The sequence below is a fragment of the Tetrao urogallus genome (assembly GCF_951394365.1).
Source record: "Tetrao urogallus genome assembly, chromosome: 18".
Classification (NCBI taxonomy): Eukaryota; Metazoa; Chordata; class Aves; order Galliformes; family Phasianidae; genus Tetrao; species Tetrao urogallus.
This window is the reverse complement of record NC_136831.1, coordinates 3455653-3480142: the sequence shown is the minus strand read 5'-3', so window position 1 is coordinate 3480142 and position 24490 is coordinate 3455653. Positions and strand designations below refer to the sequence as shown.

Sequence of the window (24490 nt, the reverse complement as noted above, 5' to 3'; positions counted from 1 at the left end):
CTGACAGCAGCACAGCAAAAACCTCAGAAACCCACGGACAAAACAGCAGGTCAGCATTGCTGTTGTTACGTTGCAGCTAACGGACTGAGCGCTGAAGACCTTTATTTCCAATCAGAGCAGCATATGTTCAAATGCACCGGTCTCAAGATGAATGGTAGGACAGTATTTTTAATGTCGGGTTTTATTATTATTGTTTCTTTAGAAAAGTTTTCTCTTCGCTCAGAGAAATACTGGGCATGACGCTGTTCCTTCCCTCCCCCCCCCTTCAAAAAATAAAAATTAACAAAAAAAAAAATAATCATGAATGCGCTCCTGGCCACACTCCTAGGCTTTAGACAGTGGGAACAGCATAAAAAAATAAAATCATCCTTCCTCCCATCACGCCACTTCCCAGCCCCTCTCTCTTCTCCATTGTTAAAGCAGCATATCCAAAAACTGGACTTAAGGGAAAACAGACTGTTCAATAAATATCAATAAGGATTACTGTTAAGGTAAGCTATACATAGTTTCTCTTAGTCCGTAGATTTCAGATCCCCGGGAAATCATATATTATGTATGGAAGTCTCTCAAACACGGTCTGCATCTCCAATAGCCAACAGTGGTCATGTTTTTAATAAATAGTACGGGGTTTTTTATCATCTCAGTACCCAACTCATGAATAATAAATGCCATTTTTTCCTCTAAGGCTAATTCAGCAAAGTCTTCATAGACTTCACTTTTTTCTTCATTGGTTCAAAACTTTCCTTCAGAACTTTTTTTCTTTTTCCTTGTCATCACTACTGTTGTGTGTCCAAAGGCTTTTTTTTTTTTTTTTCCTAGCTTAAATTTTCTCAAGAAACACAGATGCCATCAATCGATCCTTTCTACTTTCCCAAGAATCCTTCCTTCGTACATGGGCAGAATTGTTTCGTCTTCCCAGATCTCTTCAAACACTGCACCGCAGTCAAACTCGTCGCTTGCCTTTTTGAAGTAGTATCTGTGGCGAGGAGAATTAAAACACAGTTAAAAATCAAAAGGTAAAGTAAAGGATGCTTTGGCAGTTCTTTAAACCACTACGTTTCCAATCTCTCTCTCCTAGGACACTACTTCAGTTCCCAGCGTGGCCAGGAAAAGCTTGGGGCTGGTTCCATATGAAAGCACCGCTGGCACCGCAGGGCCACGCAGTGGGATGGCAATGGGACAGCAATGGGACAGTGCTGGGATGGAAGGAGCAGAGACAACAGCTTGTGCAGCACTGTGAGTAACCCACACGCCTTGGCAGGGGATATCCTCAGCAGTAAAGAAAATTAGAAAGCGCAGCGAATTCTGGTCAAATATCTTATTTGAAAGAATAAATAAATACAATTTCAAAGCACAGCGTTCTTAAGGTTCCCCTCTCTCCCCACCTTCTTTCTTTCATGTGTTTTCTTGTTTCAAAGCGGAGGCCCAACATTAAAATTAGCAACTGTTATTAAAAGGAGAGGCTTTTTAGGCACACAGACGGATTAAAGGAAAGCCTTCCCAGCTTCCTGCAAAGCAGAAGCTGAAACCCTGTGGTACTTCTACAGCAAAACTGGGAGCTTCCCATTAGAAGCAACAAAATGCCTAATTCACATCTCCATTTTAAATGACTGAAACTACTGTATTTGCTTCCTGACGCTTGGTAGCGGTCACATGCAAAGAGCAACCCCCGGTCTAGCCTGCAAGATGTGACACGGGAAGGTCAAGTAGCAGTGTCCTGCATTCCTTCTCTTTTGCTCTGGGTCATTAGATCATGAAACCAATGCTCCCAGAGACAAAAAGTACCCCCACCCCTCCTGTGTCAAACAGTAAGGACCCCTCTATTATCCTGAATTAGACCGTTCAGCTTCTTGATTAAAGGTTCCTTTTATCCCGTTTCTAGCTTTCTTCCTTCTAAGGCTGCTTAATTGCATATGCAGAAATGAAGGGCTTCCATTCAGAGGGGTAGCATTTAGGGAGCCTGTCCGTCTGCCGCCGCGCACCTCCTCAGCCATGCCTGCTTTGCCATCTCTTCCCCAGAAACGGAAAAACCTCCATCAGATGGATCACAAAAAAAAAAGTCGGTGCCTGAGGGTGGTGGATGGCTGCTGGGTGGGAGAAGGAGGTTGCAAAAAGGGAGAGGAAATCAAGCTCCCTTTTACTACCGAAACTGAAAAGCCAAGGCATCCAAGGCATGCTCGTATAATCTGGGTGTGAAGTAGCGATGGTCGTATTATGCATTTTTAAAAATCACCAGCATCGCTGGCTTTCAAATCTATCTATTTCTAGGATATGCTGGAGTTGTTTTGGTAGGGGGCTACAGGCCGGCTTCTTGGTTCAAGAGACTGAAGCAGCTCCGTTTAGTCAAGGTGCGTTTAGGGTTTATGTTAGTCAAGTCATTCCAAGCCAAACTGCCACATGTTGTGTCCTTAATGGTTCAGCAAGGAAAACATCTTCACATCCTCCCAGGCTGTGCTTGCTGGCGGCCATGGCACAGCTCCCACCCTGTTAACGCCGCAGGTCAAGGCCACAATTCCCCAGGCCAGCAGGCTTGAAACAAAACCCAAAACAGGGAAAGTTTGAATGAATTACAAAGAACTTTCTCTTTCCTTTCCCCTTCTCCGCCCCTCCGCAGATAACAGCCGCTCTTCCCAATGACTTCCTCCCCAGGCCCAAACGCTGGCTGTGTTTACAACATTTTTATTGGAGAAAACATGCTGTGACCTTTTACATAATTACAACCTTATTTCACAGAGAAAAGGAGAAAAAAAAAAATATTAAAAAAAAAAAAGAAGAGGAGGCAAAGCAAAATCCTCCCCCACACCATCTTCAAACAAGGCGCTGGGCTCTTATTTGCTCAGAAATGGGCTTTCCATTGAAACATATTTTATGTGGCAAGCTTTGCTTTTTTTTTATTTTTATTTTTTTATTCCTCCCCTCCTTTTTGGACATCTGGTACCAATAGAGCCGAGCAGGCCTGGCGTTACTGCTCTGTTTTGAACCTCTGCCACGTTAAGATTACCCGACACCACCCAGTTTTTGTGTGTGTGTGTATGTTTGTTTTTTGTTAACGCCATCAGCGTTCAATCGCGGCTCGATGCCTTCGTTTTTGGGGCTGGGAGGAGCAAAGCAGTGAGGGTTGTGGGGCTGCCCCATGGCCAGCGGGCACAGCTCTGAGAGCAGGGAAGAGCAGGGCCTGAAGTACCCGCCTCGCAAACTGATTCAATCAATAAAGAATTTGGAGAGTCGAGCATTTATGCATGTCTTTGTGCATTAAATGAAAGGCAAAGGCTTCAAAGACATGCTTATTAAATGTGCCTTAAAAAGAAATCAATGCCAGATGTGACCAAAGCGGCCTAGTTAGTGCCTCCCCTAACACACACACCACTCCGGGCACTGCGGCCTTCTTCCCTGAAGGTCACCCGCAGTTTCACTCAAAGTCCAGCCAAAAGTCAAAGCTTAGATCAAAATGATTCCCTGGAGGTACACACATTTGTGTAATTAGTTTCACCTTGTGTCTGTGCGAGATAAAATACTGGGCACGTACCCAAGTTCCTTTTATAAATTTCAGTATTGTCTTTACCCAGGTGTAAAGGGGTGAGATCTAAGCAAAACATTGTTTCATCCTTGTCAGTCACTTAAAAACATTTTCTAAAGTAATTACAGTCTGACAAGACACAAATAATTGCACCTGGAGGGGCTTTCAGGCCACAGAGGTTCCAGTATCCTGCTATAGCACTCAGTCATCGCACAAAAATTGCTACTAAAGCAAACATTGGAAAAAAAAAAGATTTTTTGGGGGGGGCAGGAGAATAAAGCAGCAGCAAATCACAGCAAGGCTCAGGAAACTGGGCTGCAACTGGGCTGTGGGGTTGCACCTGTGTTTGCAGTGTGAACGGGTGCGTGGTGGGCCAGGAGAGGCTCTGCAAGCTGAAAAATGGCACAGGGGTGAAAGTAACACCAGAAGCTCTCCTGGAGGGTATCCAGGTTGGGTGTATTTGCAGGTTGCTGCCATCTGATGGCAGCTGGGCGGGCTGCAAAGATGGCTTTTTGGGCAGGACTGGCAATATTTCAGCCCCAGCCCCACTGGGTGGCATCCAGAGACAGACCCTGGATTAGCATCCTTCAGCCCGAGAGCTCCCTGGGGTGAGTTCTGATCCGCATAGGTGGAATTTCCAATGCTAGAGACAAGCCAGCCATGGTGCACCAGCTGGAAAGTCCTCTTAACAAAACAAAATGACCATTTGGAAGTTAAATGGGAGGCTGCCAGTTACAGGGCAGGCTGCCTGGCTCTTTGAAGAAGTGCCAAATTCAGTGCAAATGCAATCCTTCAAGCTGGACCTTTCCCCCCTGCTCAGCCTGAAGGAGAAGTGGCAGACAGATGATCCCACTTGCACCCGAATCCACTGGGAGAGTAAAGCAAAAGCAGCCAACAAAGACACGGCCATGGGAACAGGAAGAGCAAGGAAGCAGCAAACTGGCTAAACTGGGCCCTGGCAACCAGATACGTGGGGTTTTGCTGGTGCTTGAGGAGGAACCCAGTATCACTGGCGGATTTTTCCCTACTAGGCAGAGTTTTTTTCCCCCTAACAAAGAGAAAAATCTTTTCAACAGCTGAAGCAAACTGCCCTACACCTCAGCTACGTGCCCAGTCCCATGCAGCATCTCAACCTCACACCTATCGGATTTATGGCAACACTGTTCAAACAACCACCAGGACTGGTGGGGCACAGATGGCACTGTGCCTGCTGCTCTGCCCCCAAGTTGCACTTGGTTTGAGTGGGAAAAACATCAACAGCCTCCAAAAGGTGATGGTTGTAAGCATGTCATTGCGGGTAGCTCTGCAAAAAGATCTGCTGATCCTTTTGTCTTATTTCAGTACATGAAAGAACTGCAAAGATTCTTACCTGTAATTTCCCTTTTTGCTCAGCTGTTCTTTAAAGTGCCCAAGTGTCAGGCTCTGGGCCTTTAACATCCTCCTGTAGGGAATTTCTTCTCCGCAAAAAAAATAGGTGACAACCAACTCACTAGACTGAGAGGTGTGAACAACAGGGAGTTTCTTTGGCTCTTTGTGGCTGTGAAACAAAAACAAAACACAACACACAAAAACTCTATTTTTCCATCTGAGAACAGGCAGCTTCACGGCGCTCAGCCGACATGTAGCACTGGTCAGAAATACAGTGGGTGTGACCTGAAAGTCAGATATTCCTGCACTCCAAGTGAATTTGTCATGCTGTGTTTGCACAGCACTTAGCCCTGTGGGATGCTGGGCTCTGACAGCAGCTCCTGGTCGCTTTGATGGTGAAAGTATCAGCATCACAAAGTGCCCAGCCTCAGGGTGCATCTGGGCAGTGGAGGCTCAGCCCCATTTGGATGGGAGAATGAAGGGACGGAGGGGAGGAACTTGCTGGAACACCAGGCAGCAGGACTGATGGCCACATGAGCGTGCACAGGGCTCACCCACATCCCAGACCAGAGCACTGAACATATCTGAGTTTCATTAACAATCAATCTGCCTTCATACAAAGCATCTGACAAGCCTCCTCCTAATGCACAGATCTACCTGCAGCCAACAGCAGCTAACAGAGCCAAATACTGCCAACCAAGGCACCTGAGGAACACAGGTGAGCTTATTTTCACCCATGAGCAGCAGGGATAAAATTAACTGCATCTTGTCATTTGAAATAAGGAACACTTCTTAAGGAATAATTAAAACAATATTGCACAGCAAAATGGCAACGCTCTGGTGAATGCCATGCAGCCAAACCTACAACTGCTTCTGAGGCAATGTACACTTGGCATGTCAAAAGGTCAAAAAGTGTTAGTCCACAGTAATTTAGTCTTCCTAATTTGTTCTAAGTCTTTGTAGAGTGGCTTCAGAAAAAAAGCTGCTAGCAAAGACAGCTGGTGGACTTAAGGTCAACCAATTAAAAATGAAAGGCTCTAGTCAGGTGGCTCAGTCTGGACTTCAAACATTACTCATTGCTTAAGATGAAGAGGGTAAGAAAGAAAACTTTAATTATTTAGGCCATTTTAGACCTCTCTGTAGCAGATTTCTTGTTAAAAGAACCATCCTGTAATTAGACTAATCCAATCTTTGTCCACTTTACAGGAATGCAAGTTAAAAAGAGCCGGAGACAAGATTTGAAAATGTTTTGTTCTTTCTTCAAGAAGAATGTTTAAAAGACTAAACTTCAGATATAAAAATTTCCTGCTTTTTCAAAGCACAATCCATTTAATGAAAATATAATTATTACTATACATGCATATTTCCCAATCCTCTTATGTGCATGCAATACTCACTCTTCTGTCGTTAGACTTGCATTGCAAAAAGGGGTGTTTCCCCCCTGTACAGCAGTGGAGTGGTTTCGATCCCTCTGCTGATTTGAGGTTGAGCATCTGGAGTTGGAGGGGGACACATGGGGGAGGAGAAGGAAAAGAAACAAAGATACGTTTTTCCAATTGTTGAAATACGATCCTCCTAATTGGAATCTCCTGCGGATTGTTAAGTGGCATTTTGTATCAACCTGCACGTGTTGTAAACAATCAAAGGAAGAATTAAAAATACTCTGAGCTAATGATCGTTCCGTGCCCAAATGAATGATAACCAGCCCAGCTCTCCACTTGGTGTGTAGCTGGAGTCCATCCCAGAGGAAAAATGGGCAAATTACAGCCATCAAAAGAGTGGAAGTAATACTCTACGATTCAAACTATTTGTACTGGGGTAGGGTGGGGTTGGAATAAGGAGGCTCATCCCTGGGGCCTGGCCAAGCTGTGCAGTCATGCAGCCCTATGGTCCGGCCCCATCCCTGACCTGGACCTCTACCGACAACGGGAGGAAGATGCCATCCATGCCTGCTACAGCCCTACCAGCCCTCAGCCTCCACCTGTCTGAAGAAGAGCACAACCCGACAGCCAGCAACCAGCCCCGGCTGAGGCTCCTTCTTTGCACAAACCCACGCAGCTCCCACATCCCAGCACCCAGCCATCCCTCCCACCGCCCTTACCGTTGCTTCTGAGGCTTGGAGACTTCGGCGAGCCGGCGGCACGCTTCCTCCAACTGGGCGAGGGTGTTGGGCGGGGTGAGCGGGGGCATGGCGGGGTCCTGGATGAAGGGGTGGGCAGGCTGCGCCCCGCGCGGGTGGCTGCTGGGCCCCCAGGGGTGGTGGCGGCCGGGGCGCTCGCCGGGAGCCCCCTTGGCGAAGTCGGAGCCGTAGGCCTTCTTTGTGCTTTGTGTGCTTGGGGAGGGGAGGAAGTCGGGTTAGAAAAGCTGGAAAATATGACTTTAATAGCAGCTCCTATTCTGCTCGCTCCCTCTCAAAAGTCTGTCATAACATGAAAGGAGGTTTATTGCCAAAAACATGACATTTTTGTGGTTTTTCTGGTTCTGCGGAACAGCTTTTATATTAAACCAGAGGACCAAAGAGTCTCATTTGTTTTTAGCGATTGTAAAAATAGACAGCCCATGTAATATATAAATATTTACCGGGAGCGATATTGCTGTAGACAGCTGCGTATTTACCTATGGGGCTTGTGCTTATTTTGTCTCTCGCTCTCCAGCATCCACTGCCAGACGTTCTGCGCCCGGTCTGCCTCACCGCCAGGTAGCTGCACCCCACTGGGGCCAGGCAGCCCTCCGTCCCCGGGCAGCAGGGTGATGCTCTCCACTCCTCGGCCCGGCCTCTTGGTCAGCGTGCCTGTCCTGCTGATGGCGAGAAGGGGACAGAGCCCACCATTAGCCTGCGATTAGTCCCCTGTGCTGCCCCACCACCCAGCCTCATACAGCCCCGTTGCAGCGAGCTGGTGGGTTTGGGTGGGTGCAATGCAGAAAGGCTCGTGGCTTACCCAAAGGGCTCCAGTGGAGGGAGAGGTGGGTCAGCGCCTTTCGTGTGGCCCTTGCACTTGGAGAAGCAGTAGTAGTCGCTGCCTGCCGGGCAGCAGCACTGCACCCGCTGCGCCGCCTCCGCCTCGATCTGCTCCTTCGTCTTGGGCACGGCATGATGGTGGATATAGTGGTGGTGGACATGCTTGGTGGTCTGCTTGGTGATAAATCCCTTACCCAGGAGGGCGCAGGCGGCTGGTGAGGCGGTGCTGGGCTGCAGCTTGCCCCCCAGCAGGTGGTCAGGGGAGCGGGCGCGGGGGCTGTGCCGGCCCATGCCAGGCGACTGGCAGCCGGGGGTCTTCAGCACACGGGAGAGGTGCTCATCCAGGATGGCCTGGGGGTCCTCCTCATAGCTGCCAGATGGCAGGAGCGAGAGCGGGTGCTGCTGGTGCTGGGGGTTCACCATCTCCCGACCGCTTTGCAGGCTGGCAGGGAGCTCCAAGCCTTCCTTCTCCTCATCCTGGAAGAAAAATAAGAATAAGAAATAGATGCAAAGGGACGGGCAGCTGGTGAGGGTGTGCCCCCACAGCTCACCCAGTACAAGAGCCACATTCCTCCCTGTACTCCTAGCCCTCAGCGTGGGCAGTATGCAGCCCCTCTGCCCCCCCAGCCCAGAGCGTGCAGGGAGCTCTGCCCAGCCCCGGCAGGGCTAATCCTCCTCCTCCTACCTCCTTGATTTGCTGCAGCCTCTCCTCCAGACTGTCCATGGTTTCTTGCTCCTGCTTCAGCTTCTCCAGCCGGGAAATGAGCTCCGCAGCAAAGGCAGCCGGCTCCACCGGGGTCATCTCCTTGGGAAGGCGGTGGGTCCTCTACAAGGAGCGGGGACAGAAGGCACAAGGCATGTTTAGCAGGCAGTGCAGGGCGCTTAGCCGGAGCGGCATCGCCGGCCCCGCTACGCTTGTTGTGTCTCCATGTTTGGATGAAAAGACGACCGCAACTAGGCATGGTCTGCTCTGGATTTTTATGAGCTAGTGCTGTGGCCTCATGGAGTGACATCCTCCCCACCAGCGTTTGCCTTCGGCAGGAGCAGTTGGTCGCACTCTGAGGAACCCCGCTTGTTCTCTCTGTAGTACAACCAGCCCATCAGTAGCTACTCTGAAGTAGAAAATCTTCAAAGACTGTTGTCAAACATCAAAAAAGAAAAAAAAAAAAAAAGGAAAAAAAAAGGAAAAAAAAAAAAAAAAACCTCTGAGGTGGGAGGGAGAGACTTTAACTCAAGGAATAAAGTGAGTATAAACAGAAAGGAGTTGGAAATTAAAAAAAATAAGATGGGGGAGAAAAAGGGAAAGAAAAAAAAAAAAAAAAGTCAAACGGTTGCAGATCAGAGAAGTGCTGGTAATTTATTTCCTGGCTACACACTGGGCACCTTTGAGGTAGTGTTGTCTCAACAGTGTCCTAGATCTCTTCCCCCCCCTCTCCATCTCTTTGTACAGAAAATGAAGAAAGCTGCTGCAGGCTAGCGGTGCTACACTGCTGAGCTTGGCTGCCTCAAGCAGATCTATCAAGGGAAAAAGGGAACATCTCCAAATCAAGTGCAGAATATAAAAAGGCAAAACGAGAATTTCTGCCAAAAGAAGCAAACATGGCAGACAAACGGGGGGGTGGGGGGTGTGAAGAGTGGAAAAAAAAAAGAAAAAGGGAGAAAGAAAGCATCCACCTGACTCTGCCCTCCTTCCCGCCACCCCCACGCAGCCCCACTCCACTCCCCCTCACCCCCACTTTCACTCTCTTCCCCCCCCCCCCCACCCCCTTTTTTTTTTGAAAGCAGAAAGCTGAACTGCCAACTCTTTCACATCCTAACCACCAGATGAGGTGGGGCCTCTCTCCGGCAACCACTTAGCTCCAGAAATGATGTGAGGGTAGAAAAAGGCCACTCTGCTGGAAATTGTCACTCTTACACAAGCTGGCTCTATTCAGTCCCTGATCAAAGCACTGCCTTACAGAGAAAGTCGATTTGCACGCCCTGGGACAAAATAATCTAATTTACAAGCTCAGGCTATAGAACTTTCTTTATGGAAGAAGGGAAAAAAATACCAAAAAGAAAAGCCACATAAACTACCCCCCCCACCCTCCCCACCAGAAACATCATCTATGATTTCTTGCTGCTTAAGACAGCAGAAAGAGGAATTTTAGCATATTAATCTCAAGACAAGATGAGTTTATACTTGTCTGTGTAAACAGTTTATTCACTGCAGGAATCAGGAGTCTGCAAGTCAACAGAATTAGCAAGTCAGTGAGTTAATTTTCGAGAGCAAGGCTACTCCACAAACTGGATCCCCTCAAAGTACAGCAGCAAGAGTTCTGGAGGCACATATTTGCTGCAAATGTTTCTCTTTTGGGAGAGCCTGCTTCCTGCCAGCTTACAAACAGTGGGCTTTGAAGGCTGAGGGTAATGATGTGCATGAGGTGAAGTCGCTCTGTGTGGCACAGAGGTGTCAAGGCTGTGCCTGGCTGCTGCACCTGCAGCCAAGAAAGGCTCTGCTGGACCTAACCTGAGCATCCCTGCTTGAATTAAGCCAGGACGCCAAATTTAGGGTCATCAATGAGCCCTAATTAGCACTTGGCCTTCAAGGAAAGACCAGACATGACTACGTGGGTTTCTGCAAGGATGCTCAGAGCACGTGGCTCCCACTTGGCACCCAGCAGCTTTTCAGGAAAGCTCAGGCACCGTGGTAAGGATGGAATCACTTCTCCCCTGCTCCATCCCCCCACAAAATGTCCTGACTCCAACCCAGACCCTGCAGCTCCCACCTGAACTTACCGGAAAATGAGGTAGCGAAACTTGACCGTTGGCCTTAACGCTGCGATGCATCTCTCTCTGGAGCTGCTTCTTGCTCCCAATTCTGTACGGGGGGATCCCATCTCTGCACATGGAAAAGAGGTCACTGTCAGCTGGGGCTTCCCATCCAGAGGGAGGCACAGATCAGTCACACGCAGCTCCACACAGCCACCTTGTGCTCTACTCAAACCAGTTCTTCATCACCTCCAAAATAACCCAAGCATGCTGCAGGCCCACGTTCTCAGACATCTTGAGCACTCTAGATGTCACCTGGAGCCAGGATAAGCCTCCAACATCTGGCGGCTTGGGAGGGGCCCGTCACCATCCACATGGATGAGCAGTAATTAAGTAAAAGCTAAAAAGCAAGCTGAAGGCAACTCTGTGTGAGAAGACGCCCAGAAAATCCCATTAGCTTTACTCATGGGGCATCTTATAGAATGGCCCTTCCATTGACAGCTTTCTGCTTTTGCCCTTTGGCTTCGTTGCATTTTTCACCACTTATTTAAGCTCTCTGAGATCACAACTTTCTTCCTGCTCAGAAACATCCTATAGGACACTGGCACTTATGGAGTCAAGAAGGAAGGAGCTGATGATGAATGGCCATCAAAAAACTGCTCCCCATCCCTAGGGCCCTGCTTGAGCTCTGACACAGTCCTCCTGCCCTGAGGGTAGGCACAGCAAGGGACAAGCAAATGTGGGCCTCCAACTTCAGGCACAACACTGTTCCTGTTAGCCATGCCAGCCCCTTGCCAAGAACCCAAGAGAAGAGATCCAGTAATAACGGCACACTGCAACGCTGGCTCAAGACTATGCGGGGTGTTCTCACCTGGCCATGCAAAAAAATTACCCCACTGGGATTAAAGAGCCTTCCATAGAGAGCGGGGACAACAGGAAGAGCGTGCCTGGAAGTCCTGAATGTCTGATTCCACCCCTTCTCTCAGACTTGCTGAGAAACTTTGATCTCTGGTCCAGTCCCTTTCATCCATCTGCCCCCACACCTTACTCATCTGCTGAGCAGAGAAAATAGCTCCAAAAAGCCAAGGTGGCACAGTGTCACCCATGTCACCTCCTGCTCACAGTTTGAAGCGCGCTGCTTCAGGCCTCTGGGAAGACCAGAGCCAAGCTTTCAGTCACTATTAATAATAAGTGACTGTTTTAATGAGCGAAACTAAGCTGCAAAACCCAGAGTGAAAGAGCAGAGCAATCCCATCCCCATAAACTTGGAAATATACTGATAATGACAGAGAGCATACTGGGACTGTAACAGTCCCCAGTGCCTCAAGGTGACCATCAGCCTCTTCCAGATGCAGCCCATGGACGTGTATGACATACAGGAGCTCACTGTCCCCACTGCACGACACAGGGCTGCAGAGTGCTTTGCAGGGAAGCAGTGAACCATGGCCACTGGTGGCCCTCAAGTGTCCTGAAGGACACCTGAAGTACCTGCATGGGGCTGGAGAAATGACTGAGAGAGCAAATCCTGAGTGAAGGACAAATCATCTGCACTTTCAGGGAGACATATGCTCACTGCAGCTTCACTGAGATTAGGGTCTTTTAGGGAAAAGCATCACTTTAGGAAGTAAGGAGTGAAACAGACATTCTAAAGGTAAGTAAAAATGCCATCATGCACACAAGCCATGCATCCGTACATAGAGGCCAAATTCTGTTAACAATCAATGCAAGAAGAGGTGTCTTCTACCAGCAGCAGTCCAAGAGGCCAGATGGGGAGGAGCAGGGGGGGGGGCACAAGGGCTGCACTCAGCATGGGGCACACAAGGACATGAGCAGAGGGTGTGGGTAGCTCCCACCTCGCTCCAGCCTGCAAGAGAGATGCTGTCCCCAGACTAACACTGCGGCCATCAGCCATCCCTGCAGGGTGTCCCCATGCTTTGGGACCATCCCTGCCCAGCAGGATGCCCCAGGACAAGCAACAGAACAGGAGCAACTGACTTATGCTGTCCTTGCAGCCAAGCCAGGCGATGTGGCTTGAAAAGGAAAAGCAATGTCTTGCAGAAGCTGACCCAAGAGCACAGCTCCTCTCTTGATTTAAGATTTGCCCTTGTTCAGGTTACTATGAAGGCCACTCCTTCCTCCTAAACTTCCTCTGACTGCAGAGCCCAGATCAACCCTCCTGCTCCCTGCTTTTACAGCCCTGCCTTGTCAGAAGAGTTTTACAACTTGTAACAAAGTGCAGAATTAAAGAAAAAAAACACGTATTTCACTGTGATGAGAAGGCAGCAGTACTGCTCAGGAAAGCCAGCCTGCAGAATGAGGGGGGGGACTTTCATAGCCAGTGTGACTGGGAGGAAAATGGACAATACTGGGTGAGAAGGGAGGAGGAGCTGAACGAAGCATGGTCACCCCCTGCAGCAGGGACAGATGGATGGAGTGGAGCCAGGCTCACTACAGCAGGAGATACTGTGGGGCACAAACCCCTGATGCTGAAATAGACCCCAACCATGATGAGGAGAAAGCCTTTAAAATGAAAATGTGCTTGGTCAGAGGTTCCAGCACAGAGCATAGGCTTAGGGTCAACCCAAGTGAAAAAGTGCTCCCCTCGATGCAACCTCTCCCTGCACCCCAGCAGCAAACTTTTGCGCTCACTTTCTTGGCCATTAAAAGCTGTAGGCTGAAGAACTGCAAGGTTTAGCACTAAATAGTAGAGTTTAATTATAAACACCTCAGCTAACCAGGCTGGGGCTAGGCCAATCTGTTTCTGGGGGAAACACTAGCTTGAAGTCTTCTACCCAGTCAGCTGCCATTTAAGCTGAGCCAATTATCTTAGCCTTTTGACTCAGATGTGCCTGACCTAACCTGAATGTAGTTTTACTGCTGCTTTGAAATATCAGACTCATGCGCATATGCATTCACTCCCATCTTCATTTGGCAACGGCTCTGAAACAAGCCTCTGATCTTGCCAACATCAAAAGCCTGGTTTGTAAGATAAGGTAATATTTGAAGTTTGCTCAGCAGCATTCCCCTGTGTCCAAAGTAAATCCATAAATAAGATATAAGCAAATAAAAAAAAAAAATCCCCTTTCCTCTCCCCCACCAATCAAGAAATGGAAATAGAAATTTGCATGATGCTTTGTGACCATTACAAAACACACACAGGCTGCTCCAGCACAGAGCACCAAGGCCGCCCGTGTGCTGCTGGGAGCCCCCTCTCCCAAGTCCAGCGCAGTTCACGTTGAGATTCCTTTGGACAAACCTGACTTCTGCAGCAACGTCTGACAGACTTTTCCAGAACAAGTTTTTCCTCTCCACTTGATACCAATACGAGCCGAAAGAACTCATTTGCATTCTCACTGATGACACAGAACAAAACCAGGGCCCCCGTCGAGGCGCAGCAGAGCTCCCAGCACAGCACAGCACCGCGGGGCTCCGTCGGTGCCGGCTCACCCCAAAGCTCCTCCTGCCAACCTCCAAACTCTCCATAAAGAAACTTGCCCGTCAGCCTCAACTTCAGCCGTGCCTCCTCAAGCACCAACTCACGGCTCCCACCTCCACCATGCAACCACCCTGGCGTGGCCGTGCCATCCCCGGATGGAGCAGCACCGCAGCGGATGCGCGCTCCAAGCCCCCAGCCGCCCCCCAACCTGGAGCTGCGGGCAGTTTAATCAGCCAAGCTTCCCCAAACTCTCACAGCCTGCACGGGCCATTGTTATGGCAGGAAAAAACAGGCAGGCTCCTTTCATGCGCTGCTTTATGGGGAGCTCCTATTCACTTGTTCAAGGAAATTTCAAAGCGGGCTGCTACCCTCTTATCCCCGCTAAGCTCCCCTGGACTAACAATGGGCTGAAAGCGATTCAGTTAAGCCTTTCATCCACCATGCACTTTATTTCTCACTCAGTGCTCTCATCTGTATAAGGCCTACAATTGGCATTGCTGTGAAGAGAGGGTATAATCCTAGCCCTGTGAATCCCAAGTGACCCTACACTGGTCCAGAAATGACTAACCCAATGAATGCTCTGTTGACACATGATCACATACAACCAGAGCCAGTAAGAAGAAATAAAGAAGTCACCCTATGATTCAGCTCTTTTATTTAATGCCAATATTGTTCAATAAGGGAATCTGGTGGGACAACAAACTATTTTTTTCTGTAATATCAGTTCAAAACACACTTGTGTATTAAGAAAAAAAAAAGCCAAATAAAAAGCTTTTGTTTACGCATCAAGGATTTTTGGTAAATCCTGTTTTCCATTGTGCATCATCATGCAGCACTGTCAACTGAAAAAACAGCGTGCAAATCTCTCCGAGTACACAGGAATCACTGCCACATCCGATAGGCACAGGGGAAGGTTCAGCTCTGGGATGCAGACCTGGAACACAGCACTGTTATCTGACAGGCTGTTTCTGGAGGATCTGCATTTAAGTGAGGATCATGGGACACAAACAGAAACATCTGCCTCCTAACCAGTAGAAGAAAGTGGTCCTTCAGAGCACTACGTGAGTCCTGCTGACTCCCCTACCTCCAGACACAAAAACACCGTTTCCCTTCTGCTGGGGTAGGAAGACTGTGGGAGAACACTCAAACTCTGCACACTGCTCAGTGGTGAGGAGGAAAAAACAGATCCTGCCACAAAACCATCTCCTCCCTGTGCTCCTAACACATTCAGACCTGATCCAGGCAGTCCCGTTCAAAAGGTTCTTTGAAGGCTGCCCCAGCCACACCAGCTCAGCAGCTATTTGCCCCTTCAGGTCACTGGCCCTATTAATGTACATTCTGACATTACCGATGAACCTTAATTACAGAAAGTGCTTCCTACAGGAAGTAATCTCCTCCTCTTTGATGACTGATAACTAGTTAAGGAAGCCTGGCCTTAAGACAAAAGGCACAGGGAGATTGCTCCTTGGGTTAGTCAGGCAGTACTATTAGCATAGGGGAAAACACGTTTGCTCAGCTGCAAAGTGCCAACAGAGGGGTTCATCACCTCCTTCCATCCGATACCTACGGCAACGGCACACAGAACGAGGCCACCAAGCCTGGCTGCCCTCTGGGTTTGGCTGGGCCCACAGCTACCTGCAGAGCATCAGTACAGCCAATTGGAGATGGTGCACCCCAAAAAGGACCCGGCCAGCACAGGGTACTTACACACTGCTGTCTGTCATCGACATGGAGTCATCTGTCAGGGCATCACTGGATATTTCACTGTCGTTGGCGCTGGTTGCTGGGGCGAAGACATAGCCAGAACTCACGTGGTAGGGGTTAACAGGATCATTCCTCTTGAAGGACCTAGAGATAAGCAAACAAGAACCCAGTTATCAGCCAGGCTTGGGCTGGAGCACAGCACGTGAGCTTAGCTCTAGCACTCTCCTTGTGGGAACCCAGTACATCCCTTGAGAAGCACCAACCACCCACTGCTCACACCAGCTCCCTGCCAGCAACAAGGCCACGAGCAGGGCATGCTGTCCAAACCATGCTGCCCAACAGCCCAACATTAAAGATGTGGCTATTGGCAAAGGACACACAGCTCAGAAAACCCCAGGAGGCGCCCCAGGGCATTTTGATACCTTTAGAACCTTGGTTCTAAGAGCCTGGTGCTGTACTGCTGAAGCCAGCAGGAGCTCTGCCACCAGCAAGCACCGGATCAAGAAGTTCATAGCTCGAGTCCTACTGAGGACCAGCTCATAAATGCTTAAACCTACTCCGAAGAGAAGAGGCAAGGCACCTTTGAGAGAAGTTATGCTATCTGTGTATCTGAACCAAGAGAACTGCCTGGCATTGCTAAGCAGGACCCCCACACATCACGGCTGCAACCTGCTGTCCCAGGCCCCCCAGAGAGAGGTGCCACCTTCCTGGCACCACAGAGCCTCATCTTCAGGGTGAACCTCCTCACTGAACAGCATGGGATTTCTTGTGCTTCGGGCTGGGTGAGGCGGGAGGAAGGCACGAGGGCAGGAGCAGCTGCAGGTGGCAGCTGGAAGGGAACAGCTTCATCTGAAGAAGCAAAACCTGAGCCCAGCCTGGATGGCTGAGCCGTCCCCACCACCCATCCGCAGGCAATGCTGGGAGCTGCGATGGGGTCACTGAGCAGGGAACCTCCAACTCAGCTGGGATCAATCCCCTATCTTGGCAGGCGATAAGGGGATTATGCAGGGAGGTTTGAAAGCTGTGTGTTAAGGTGCACATTTTGTTCCCCTGAGAGGGAAGATGGGGTTGTTAAGCTTCTGCGTTTGTATATCAAAGCAAAGGGCCTTGTCATCTGATAAGGACTGCTGATTTTAATAATTAGGGCCACTTACCCAGGACTTGGGGGCCTAAGGAATGTGCCAGCAGGCTCGGCAGGTTTTTTAATGGGCTTTCAAGGTCCCCACCCCCACAGCAGGGCTGGGGGGAGCGGTGGGATGCAACAGAGCGACCCTAATAGGGGGCAGCAGCTGCCCCACTGCTGTGCACCCCTCCCTTGCAGCATGGGGAAACGGGGCCTTTTTACAGAGCTTGGATTAAAAACAAAGCAAGAAAAAAGAAGGGAGGAAAAAAAAAAAAAGTTATTAAAAAAAAAAAAAAAGGAAAAGAAAAAAAGAGAGGGGAAAAAAAAAAAAAAAAAAAGAAGGGGAGAAGCTGGGCCTCTCTGGTATGAGGTGCAGGGCTGGGGCTGCTGCAGGTACTCAGCCCAGCCAGGGCCGCATTCCTTTCCAAGGGAGGCCAAGGCACTGCTGATGGGGAGATCAAGATGTTAGAAAACATATAGCTGCAAAAAAATGAGATAGTGAGGAATGCCACAGGAAAGAAGTTAAATCTTCAAAGATAAATTAATTCCACATGTGGGTGAAAGCTAAGTTATCCCACTATTACTACAAAGGAGTTTGCTAAACGCATGCAGCCTTCTGCTGTGATTCAGAGGGATGTGAAGTCCCTGTGACACTGCGTGGGTCCTTGGTGGGCTTCCAGGGGATTGTGCAAGGGATGCAGCTCTTTCCTAACTCTGATTCGAAACCATCACGGGTCTTAAGAGCACACACGAGGACCACAGGGCTCAGTGGGGTGGGATGCTCCAGGGTCCTGGATCGGGATGCACTGGGGTCCAGGCGCACAGCCCTCCCCAGCTGCCCCAGGAGGGTCACATTCCTGCACTCTCCCAGCAGATTGCTAGAGAGGCTGTGCTGGGGGTGGAGGCAGCAGCTGCTTATGAACACAGAGCAGGGTGAGGAGGTGTGTCCAAACGGTGTTCGGAAAGATATAATTAGAGAAAGTGAAGCCAGAACTCACTCCTCTTCCCCAGTCTGCAGCACCGCTTCCCCCACCGAAGCCTCACTGATGAAAAACCCCCAAAGTTCACCTATCTTTAAAGCAAGCCCCCACTCCACAAACTTCAAGCGCAACAGCCCCTGCTCATTTTCCACATTCCCTTTTTATTAATTGTTCTATTTTCACATGACCACCTGGCTGCAGGAACTGCCCCCAGCTGCACCACGCTGCCTGCAGGGGCTGGAACTGCTGTGGAAGCAGTGGGCTCCAATGCAGCCCCAGCTCCACGTGCAGCTCTCCAGCTGTCAGGCAGCAGTTGCTTTGGAGCTTTAAGGAGAACACTTGATGTTTCTCAGACTGTTCTTATCTGGATGCAACGACACACAGCATGCAACTCTCTCTGCCCCGTTAGGCCATTGGTGTATCAGAGCTCAGGGCCGTTATGATTCCAGGGGCTCCTGGTTGCATCCCCTACTACCAGAGGGCCATTGCAAGTGTGTTTTTTTTATTGCCAAACTGTGCTTTTTCAAAATAAGAGCATTCTGGCACTTCAAACCACAGAGAGAAGAGAAAATCTACCAGGAGCATTTTGAGGCAGAACTGAACCTCATTAAGTACCTTCTTGGGACAAACATCATAGGGCACTCACAAGCTTAAAGGCAAAAAGAAAAAAAATGTACAAACATGGGGGGGGGGGAGAAACATATTTTAAGAAAACTATGTTAATCACAGCTTCCATACTCTAATTGTAGAACACTGCTTCGAGCATAACTTTACAATGGCATCATTTACTTTGATAATTGAAGCCAAACTCAGTTCCAATAACTTTGCACACAACAGCTCCACCGGCGCGGCGTTCAAAGGGCAGGAAGCCTCGGAGCCAGCACTGCTGATGAATGCAGGGCTAATGGGAGGCAGATGAGCCCACCGTGCTCCCAACACCACTTCAGTGGCACTGACAAGGCAGGAGAGGAGAGTGGCTCTGTGCACACAGACTGATGTGTGATAAACTTAGAAGGGCGTATAAATAATGGCTGGGATTCCTAGACAATGGGGCCAGGTCCAGCACGCTCAGCAGTGCTGATGCTGGGGATGAAGGCTCAGCCACACGCTTCCCGCAGAGTGCCATGGCTTTGGCCACAACTCCGTGCCTTGGGATTTCCAGGTGCCTCCTGGCCCCAAATCTTGGATCAGGTGCACTCAGCCCCATGCTGCTCTGCTCTAACAGTCCCACTGAGACCCAAGTGGGAAGAGCCTGCACAGTGCTTCCAAATCGTAGCACGCTGGGTCCAGGGCAGGAATTCTTTGATTCCATTGCATGTATGAGGAGGGAGGTGTGGTTTGGCCACTCACCAGGAAAGACTTTGTGGGAGCTTCAGCTCCAATCCTGAGCGCCTTCCTAAATGCTGAGTGATGAGAGATAACCCATCCACATGCTCTTAAAACACACACACAAAAGTGGCTCTGCAAATGGGCAGCTCAGGGAGGGACCGAGAAGCATCGCAGCTTGACCTCTCTCTCTTTGCATTGAGATCTCTTGGCCCCATGGAGAGCAAAAGCTCCTGGAAATTTAACAGGAGGTGATCAAAGCACAGCACACCACCTAACGTCCTAGGAGGGCAGATCTGACATGTGAGGAGCAAGCTGCATTCATCCTGGGACCAACAAAAAGAAGGAAAAAAAGAAAAAGCCCACAAGTGCTAATCAGAGAAGCAGCCACAGCTGTGCAAGAGCTCTTGTGGACCTGGAGCATGTGGGCTTCAGCAGGGCCTGCAGCTCTGGTAGGACACCACACTGAGCCCCCCCAGCCCCAAACACCAACAAAGCCTGCAAGATGAAAGCACCCAACATCCTCTCCTGGAAAGCAAGCAGAGGGCAGCAGGTCACAACAGGCTCTGGAGAACAGCAGACTGTCAGACAGCAACACTGAGGCATGAGATGAAGAGCCCCAAACCCCAAGTCCCGCACACAGCTGCCAGCCAGAGCTCCCATCCTTAGCAGCTTCCCAGCACAACCACAGCGGGATGAGACGCGTTTTCCCCCCCCATCCTGCACCGCTCCAGTGGCCATCACCTCTTCTCTGCCTCCAGCAGGGGCAGAGATCCCAAACCAAACCGCATCACCCCGCAGCACGCAGGAGGCTGAGCCCCACGGGCTGCCTGGCACCGCACAGCCCCACAGCGGGCAGCTCGGCGCAGGGCAGGAGGAGCGTTCCGGCACTGCCTCCCCCGCTGCGCTGCTTTGCCCTTTGATGTCCATGAATCACAGACAGCACTCCAAATTCCCCTAACCGAGATGTCAGGCACTTACCAGAGCTAAACCCAAACTCCCCATCCCGCAGACAGGAGCGCACATCTGCCAGCAGAGCCCTCTCCTCTCAACCCTGATTCAGCGAGCCACGCTTATGGCAAGGGTGGGGAGAGGAAAGAATACATTTTCAGGGGATTATACAACTCATCATTCGCTCATCTGAGCCTCCTTCCCATCCCCCTTCGCTCGCAGAGGGCTGTCCCTCTCCTCACCATCACCAACACACCAGAGGGGTCGGCGGGCAGACTGCCCCCAGCCAAGGGCTCTGCCACTCCCAGCACAGGCCACGTCCCCTCCAGTGCCATCAGACAGCCACAGCCTTGGCCCAGCTTGGACCACGCAGCAGGACAGCACCCAGGTGTGCTATTCCCCTACACCTGGGCTTCCCCTATGACCTTAACTACTTCGTTTTAAGTATCCTTCTGTATACGTTGGCCCAAAGCCACCCCAAATGGCTCTGACACGACGCCAACCACAACGCAACGAGAGAGGCTCCGTATCACACAGCCAAAACAAAAAGATGATTTTCAGCGAGTTGCACAGTTGGCTGTAATGAGCTCGTACGTTTCCTGCTCCACGACCACACAATTGCTTCCCACATAACCAGCAGAGTTAAGCCCTGTCTGATGGGGAAGTCGGGGAGCTGGCAGGTTACATTATTCATGTGCCTCTATGATCCTCTCCACCACTGTGCTTAATAGGTTTGAAAGTCGAACCAATAATTAACGCGTGTCCGGAGGACATAGTTGCCATGAAGTTTTTGATCTATACGAACCGAAAGAGCCAATGGGGCCGAAGAGCACAGCCTCTTCTTTTCCCTCCGCAGAGGGAGCAAAAAAAAAAAAAAAAAAAAAAAAAAAAAAACCAACAAAAAAACCCAAAACCCAACGCCCCCAAATCCCCCTGAGCCCCCCCACCTCCCCCACACGCAGCCCCAGATCCCAGCACAGCCTGTTTCCCAGCTCCCCTTACCTGTAGCCATTCTCCAATGTCTCGGTTGCTCTGACGCTCGCCGTAACCCTCAGCGTTTTGCTGGACAGCCCAACCACTGAAGGCAGCATTTTGCTTTTGAAGTCGGCGCAGCTCCATTCCTCCTCCTCGTTCAAGGTCGGCAGATAGCCACAGACAACTTTTAAGCTCCCCAGCCCATTGCTGCTCATGTAAGCGGGGTTCTCTCCTCCGCTCCGTACGTATTCGAGGTATATATCAGAAGTTAAAAACATCTGGTACGCATTTTCCTCCATCACAGTCTGGATCTCAGTCTGTGCCTGATCAAACATGATGGAATCTATCTGCTGCTTCTTGATGCTATCCCTTATGTAGGTCTTGGTAGCAGGCTTGAGCTGCTTGGAGACGATGCTGTTGTTCTCGATGTACCTTTTGTAGATAGCTTTGGCTACTCTTGAAGTTTTGGTATCCTTAAGGTCCATCTGCCTGAAGCCATTGCAGGCAAACCAGAAGTCTAAGGTATCCACGCATTTTTCCCTTTCCAAGAAGGTCCGAAAGAGATAGGCACCATCTTGATCTCCCAACAAGGAGTGCAGGGATTTGGTCCAACGGGCCAGCGGGGAATCGGGGGACGCGCTGCCCTCCGGCTCCCCCAGCCCGTTCTCATTCCTCCGCGGGGCAGCGGGCACCGGCATGGCCGTGAAGCTTTGGCTTTTGGCGAGAAAGGAGCTGTGGGGCTGCGGGCATGGCGGTGCCTCTCCCTCCTCCCCCGGCACCGGGGGTCGGGGCGCGTCCTCCCTGAAGCTGCTGCCGGGGTCCGGGAGGTGGGCGAGGAGCACGGCGCTGCTCATGGCTCCGGAGCGGGGCTGCGGGAGGCTCCGGGAGCTGCGTGCCGCTCGCTCGAGTCAGCGGGGGATCCTGGGAGGCTCCTCTCTGGGAAGGGGAAAAAAAAAAAAAAGGGAAAAAAAAAAAAAAAAAAAAGGGGGAGGAGGGGGGGGTGGGAGGGGTAGGAGGGGGTGGGGGCGAGTGGGGGGGGGGGGGAGAGAAAAAAGGAGTATTGATCTAATCAAAACCAGATCCTCCCGACATCAAAGGCAAAAAGTAAACAGGCTTTTCAACTCTTCGCGTTCACAAAAAAAAAAAAAAAAAAAAAAAGAAAAAGAAAAAAGAAAAAAAAAAAAAAAAAAAAAAAAGAAAAGAAAAGAGAAAGGGAAGGAGGGCAGCGCGGCGCTCCCCGCAGCCCGACCCGAGCGCAGCGCTCCGCTCAACTCCCCGCTCACTTTAAGCACCCCCCCCTCTCCCCCCCCCCCAAAAACACTCCGCTCCCCCCACGGCTCGGGCAGCCTCCCACCCCACCCCCGCAGCCCCCCTAGGGCCGCACCCGCGGAGGGGGCACCGCTCGCTCTGTTCTGGGGCAATCCCGAACCGGAGAGGGAGGGGGGGGGGGGGGGGCGGCGAGAAGATGGGGCTTTGCGGTAGTTTGCGTGGAGTCCGAAAGCGGAGCAGCGGCACATCCCCCAAAATACATAAAAATTGGATATTTAAGGCAAGAAAAAAAAAAAAAAGGGGGGGTGGGGGAGGGGGGGAAGGAGCAATGGGGAACGGCGGCCGTACCTGGGAGCAGCGGGGCATCCCGGGCCGGGCAGCCCGGCCGGAGACATCGGACCGACTGCGGGAAGAGGGGAATAAAAAGCAAAGAACCGGAGGGGGGGGGGGGGGGGGAAGACACAGGGGGGAGCAGCCCCGGGCGGCGCCGACCCCCTTGGGCCGCGTTGGAACGGGAGTGCGAAATAGCAGCGCTAATAAATAAAAACCTGCTGCAGAAATGGCGACGGGTTGGGAGGAGAGCGAGGAGCCCGAGCGGGCACGGAGGGAGGGGACGGGGCGGGGGGGAAAAGTCCGGAGCGACTTCGGGCCGCGCGCAGCCCCGGCCGCGCCCGCACACCGCCAAACAGCAAGGATTAAAATCATCATCATCATCATCACCCATCTGCGTGCCCAGCGATAAAATAAAACCCCGCGGGGAGCGCAGCCGCTGCCCCCCATCCCCTGCTGCCACTCACCGCGGTGCCTGGAGCTGCTGCGCGCCCGCGGCCCCGCCGCTCTCCGCCGGCAGCGCGCAGGGCTGCCCCGCGCCTTCCTCCTCCTCCTCCTCCTCCTCCTCCACCTCCTCCTCCTCTTCTCCCCGGCGGTGTAACCGCATCGGAGAGCATCGAGGGGGAAAGGTGGGAGGGGGGGGGGAAGCTGCGAGGGAAGGAGCCCACTGCGATCCGCACCTCCCTCCTCGCCCTCCCCTGGATATTTATTTTATTTATTTTAAATACAAAAGCGTTGGCCCCGCCCCGCCGCCTCCCTCCATCCCTCCCTCCCTCGCCGGATCCCCCCGCCCCTGCCGCCCCCCCCCCCCCAGCTCCGGGCTCTCCCCGCCAGCGCTGGGCGCATCAAAGCGGGGCCGGCGGAGCGGTCCTGAAAGGGCGGTACTCAAACACAGGGGAAAGCAAAAAAAAAAAAAAGAAAAAAAAAAAAGAAAAGAAAAAAGAATATAAATAAGGAGGAAAAGAGGAGGGAAGCGCTCCCTGCATCGCTCGGTGCATCCCCCCACCCCCACCTCGCGCGCCCCCTGTGAGAGGCGAGCCTCCCGCGCGCAGGCTTTGCACCGTTCGGGTGGAAAAATGAAATAATTCTATTTTGGGGAGAGGATTTTGGTTCCTCCTCCCGGTATCCCGGAGCGGTACGGAGTTGCCAGGACCTTATCAAAGCGCAGAGCCGCAGCCGCCGCCCCCGGGCGGGAGCACGGCGCGCCGCCGCCGCCTTAAAGGGACCGGAGCCCTCCGTGCCCCCCCCCCAAAATCATCCCACCGCGGGTCTTTGCCCGGTGCTGCGGGTTTGGGGGGGAGCTCGGAGGACAGCGGAACTCGGTGGAAAGTTTTCTTCTCCAGGAGAAAATGGGGCGGGTCCAACCCAGTTGTTTATTTTTTAATTATTTATTATTTTTAATTATTAATATTTTTTTTTCCTTAATAAACGATCCAAAGGCGTGGGGTTTTTTTTGCTTTGCATCCTGATTAAACAATATCTGATTGCAACATCGGCAAAACCATGCGGTTGTGTTCTCAACTTCACCCCCCTCACTGCCCCCCCCCCCCCCCCCTCAACCCCGGCCCCATCTGTTAAATATTAAACAGGCACGGAATTGAGTTGTTTTTAACTTCATGAGAAAGGTTTTAATTAGGGACCGGCCCCCAAACCTGTCCTGTGCCTCCTGCCCTGCTCCGGGCTGGACATGGGGTCCTCCTGGCAGGAGCTCGGCCCTGCAGCCCCGTTTCTGCCCTGCAGCCCCATTTCCCTGCTGTTTGAACACAGGGAGCACTGTGCACCCCAGGTTTGGTGTGCACGG

At 51.1% G+C, this 24490-nt stretch overlaps 1 protein-coding gene across 2 annotated transcripts; it reads right to left on the bottom strand.

The window, feature by feature from the left end:
* Window positions 1–849: 849 nt before the first annotated feature.
* On the bottom strand, window positions 850–21944 carry AXIN2 (axin 2; the record flags this gene model as incomplete). Of its 2 annotated transcripts, XM_079544484.1 has the most annotated exons (10): window positions 850–976; window positions 4887–5054; window positions 6283–6378; window positions 6987–7217; window positions 7502–7684; window positions 7825–8321; window positions 8530–8670; window positions 10623–10725; window positions 15739–15879; window positions 21118–21944. In XM_079544484.1, the coding sequence occupies 10 exons, from the start codon at window positions 21942–21944 to the stop codon at window positions 850–852; spliced, it is 2514 nt and encodes an 837-aa protein (XP_079400610.1). The 2 variants fall into 2 exon arrangements, with proteins under 2 accessions (XP_079400610.1, XP_079400611.1); XM_079544485.1 differs by lacking the exon at window positions 7502–7684.
* Between the last annotated feature and the right edge of the window lie 2546 nt (window positions 21945–24490).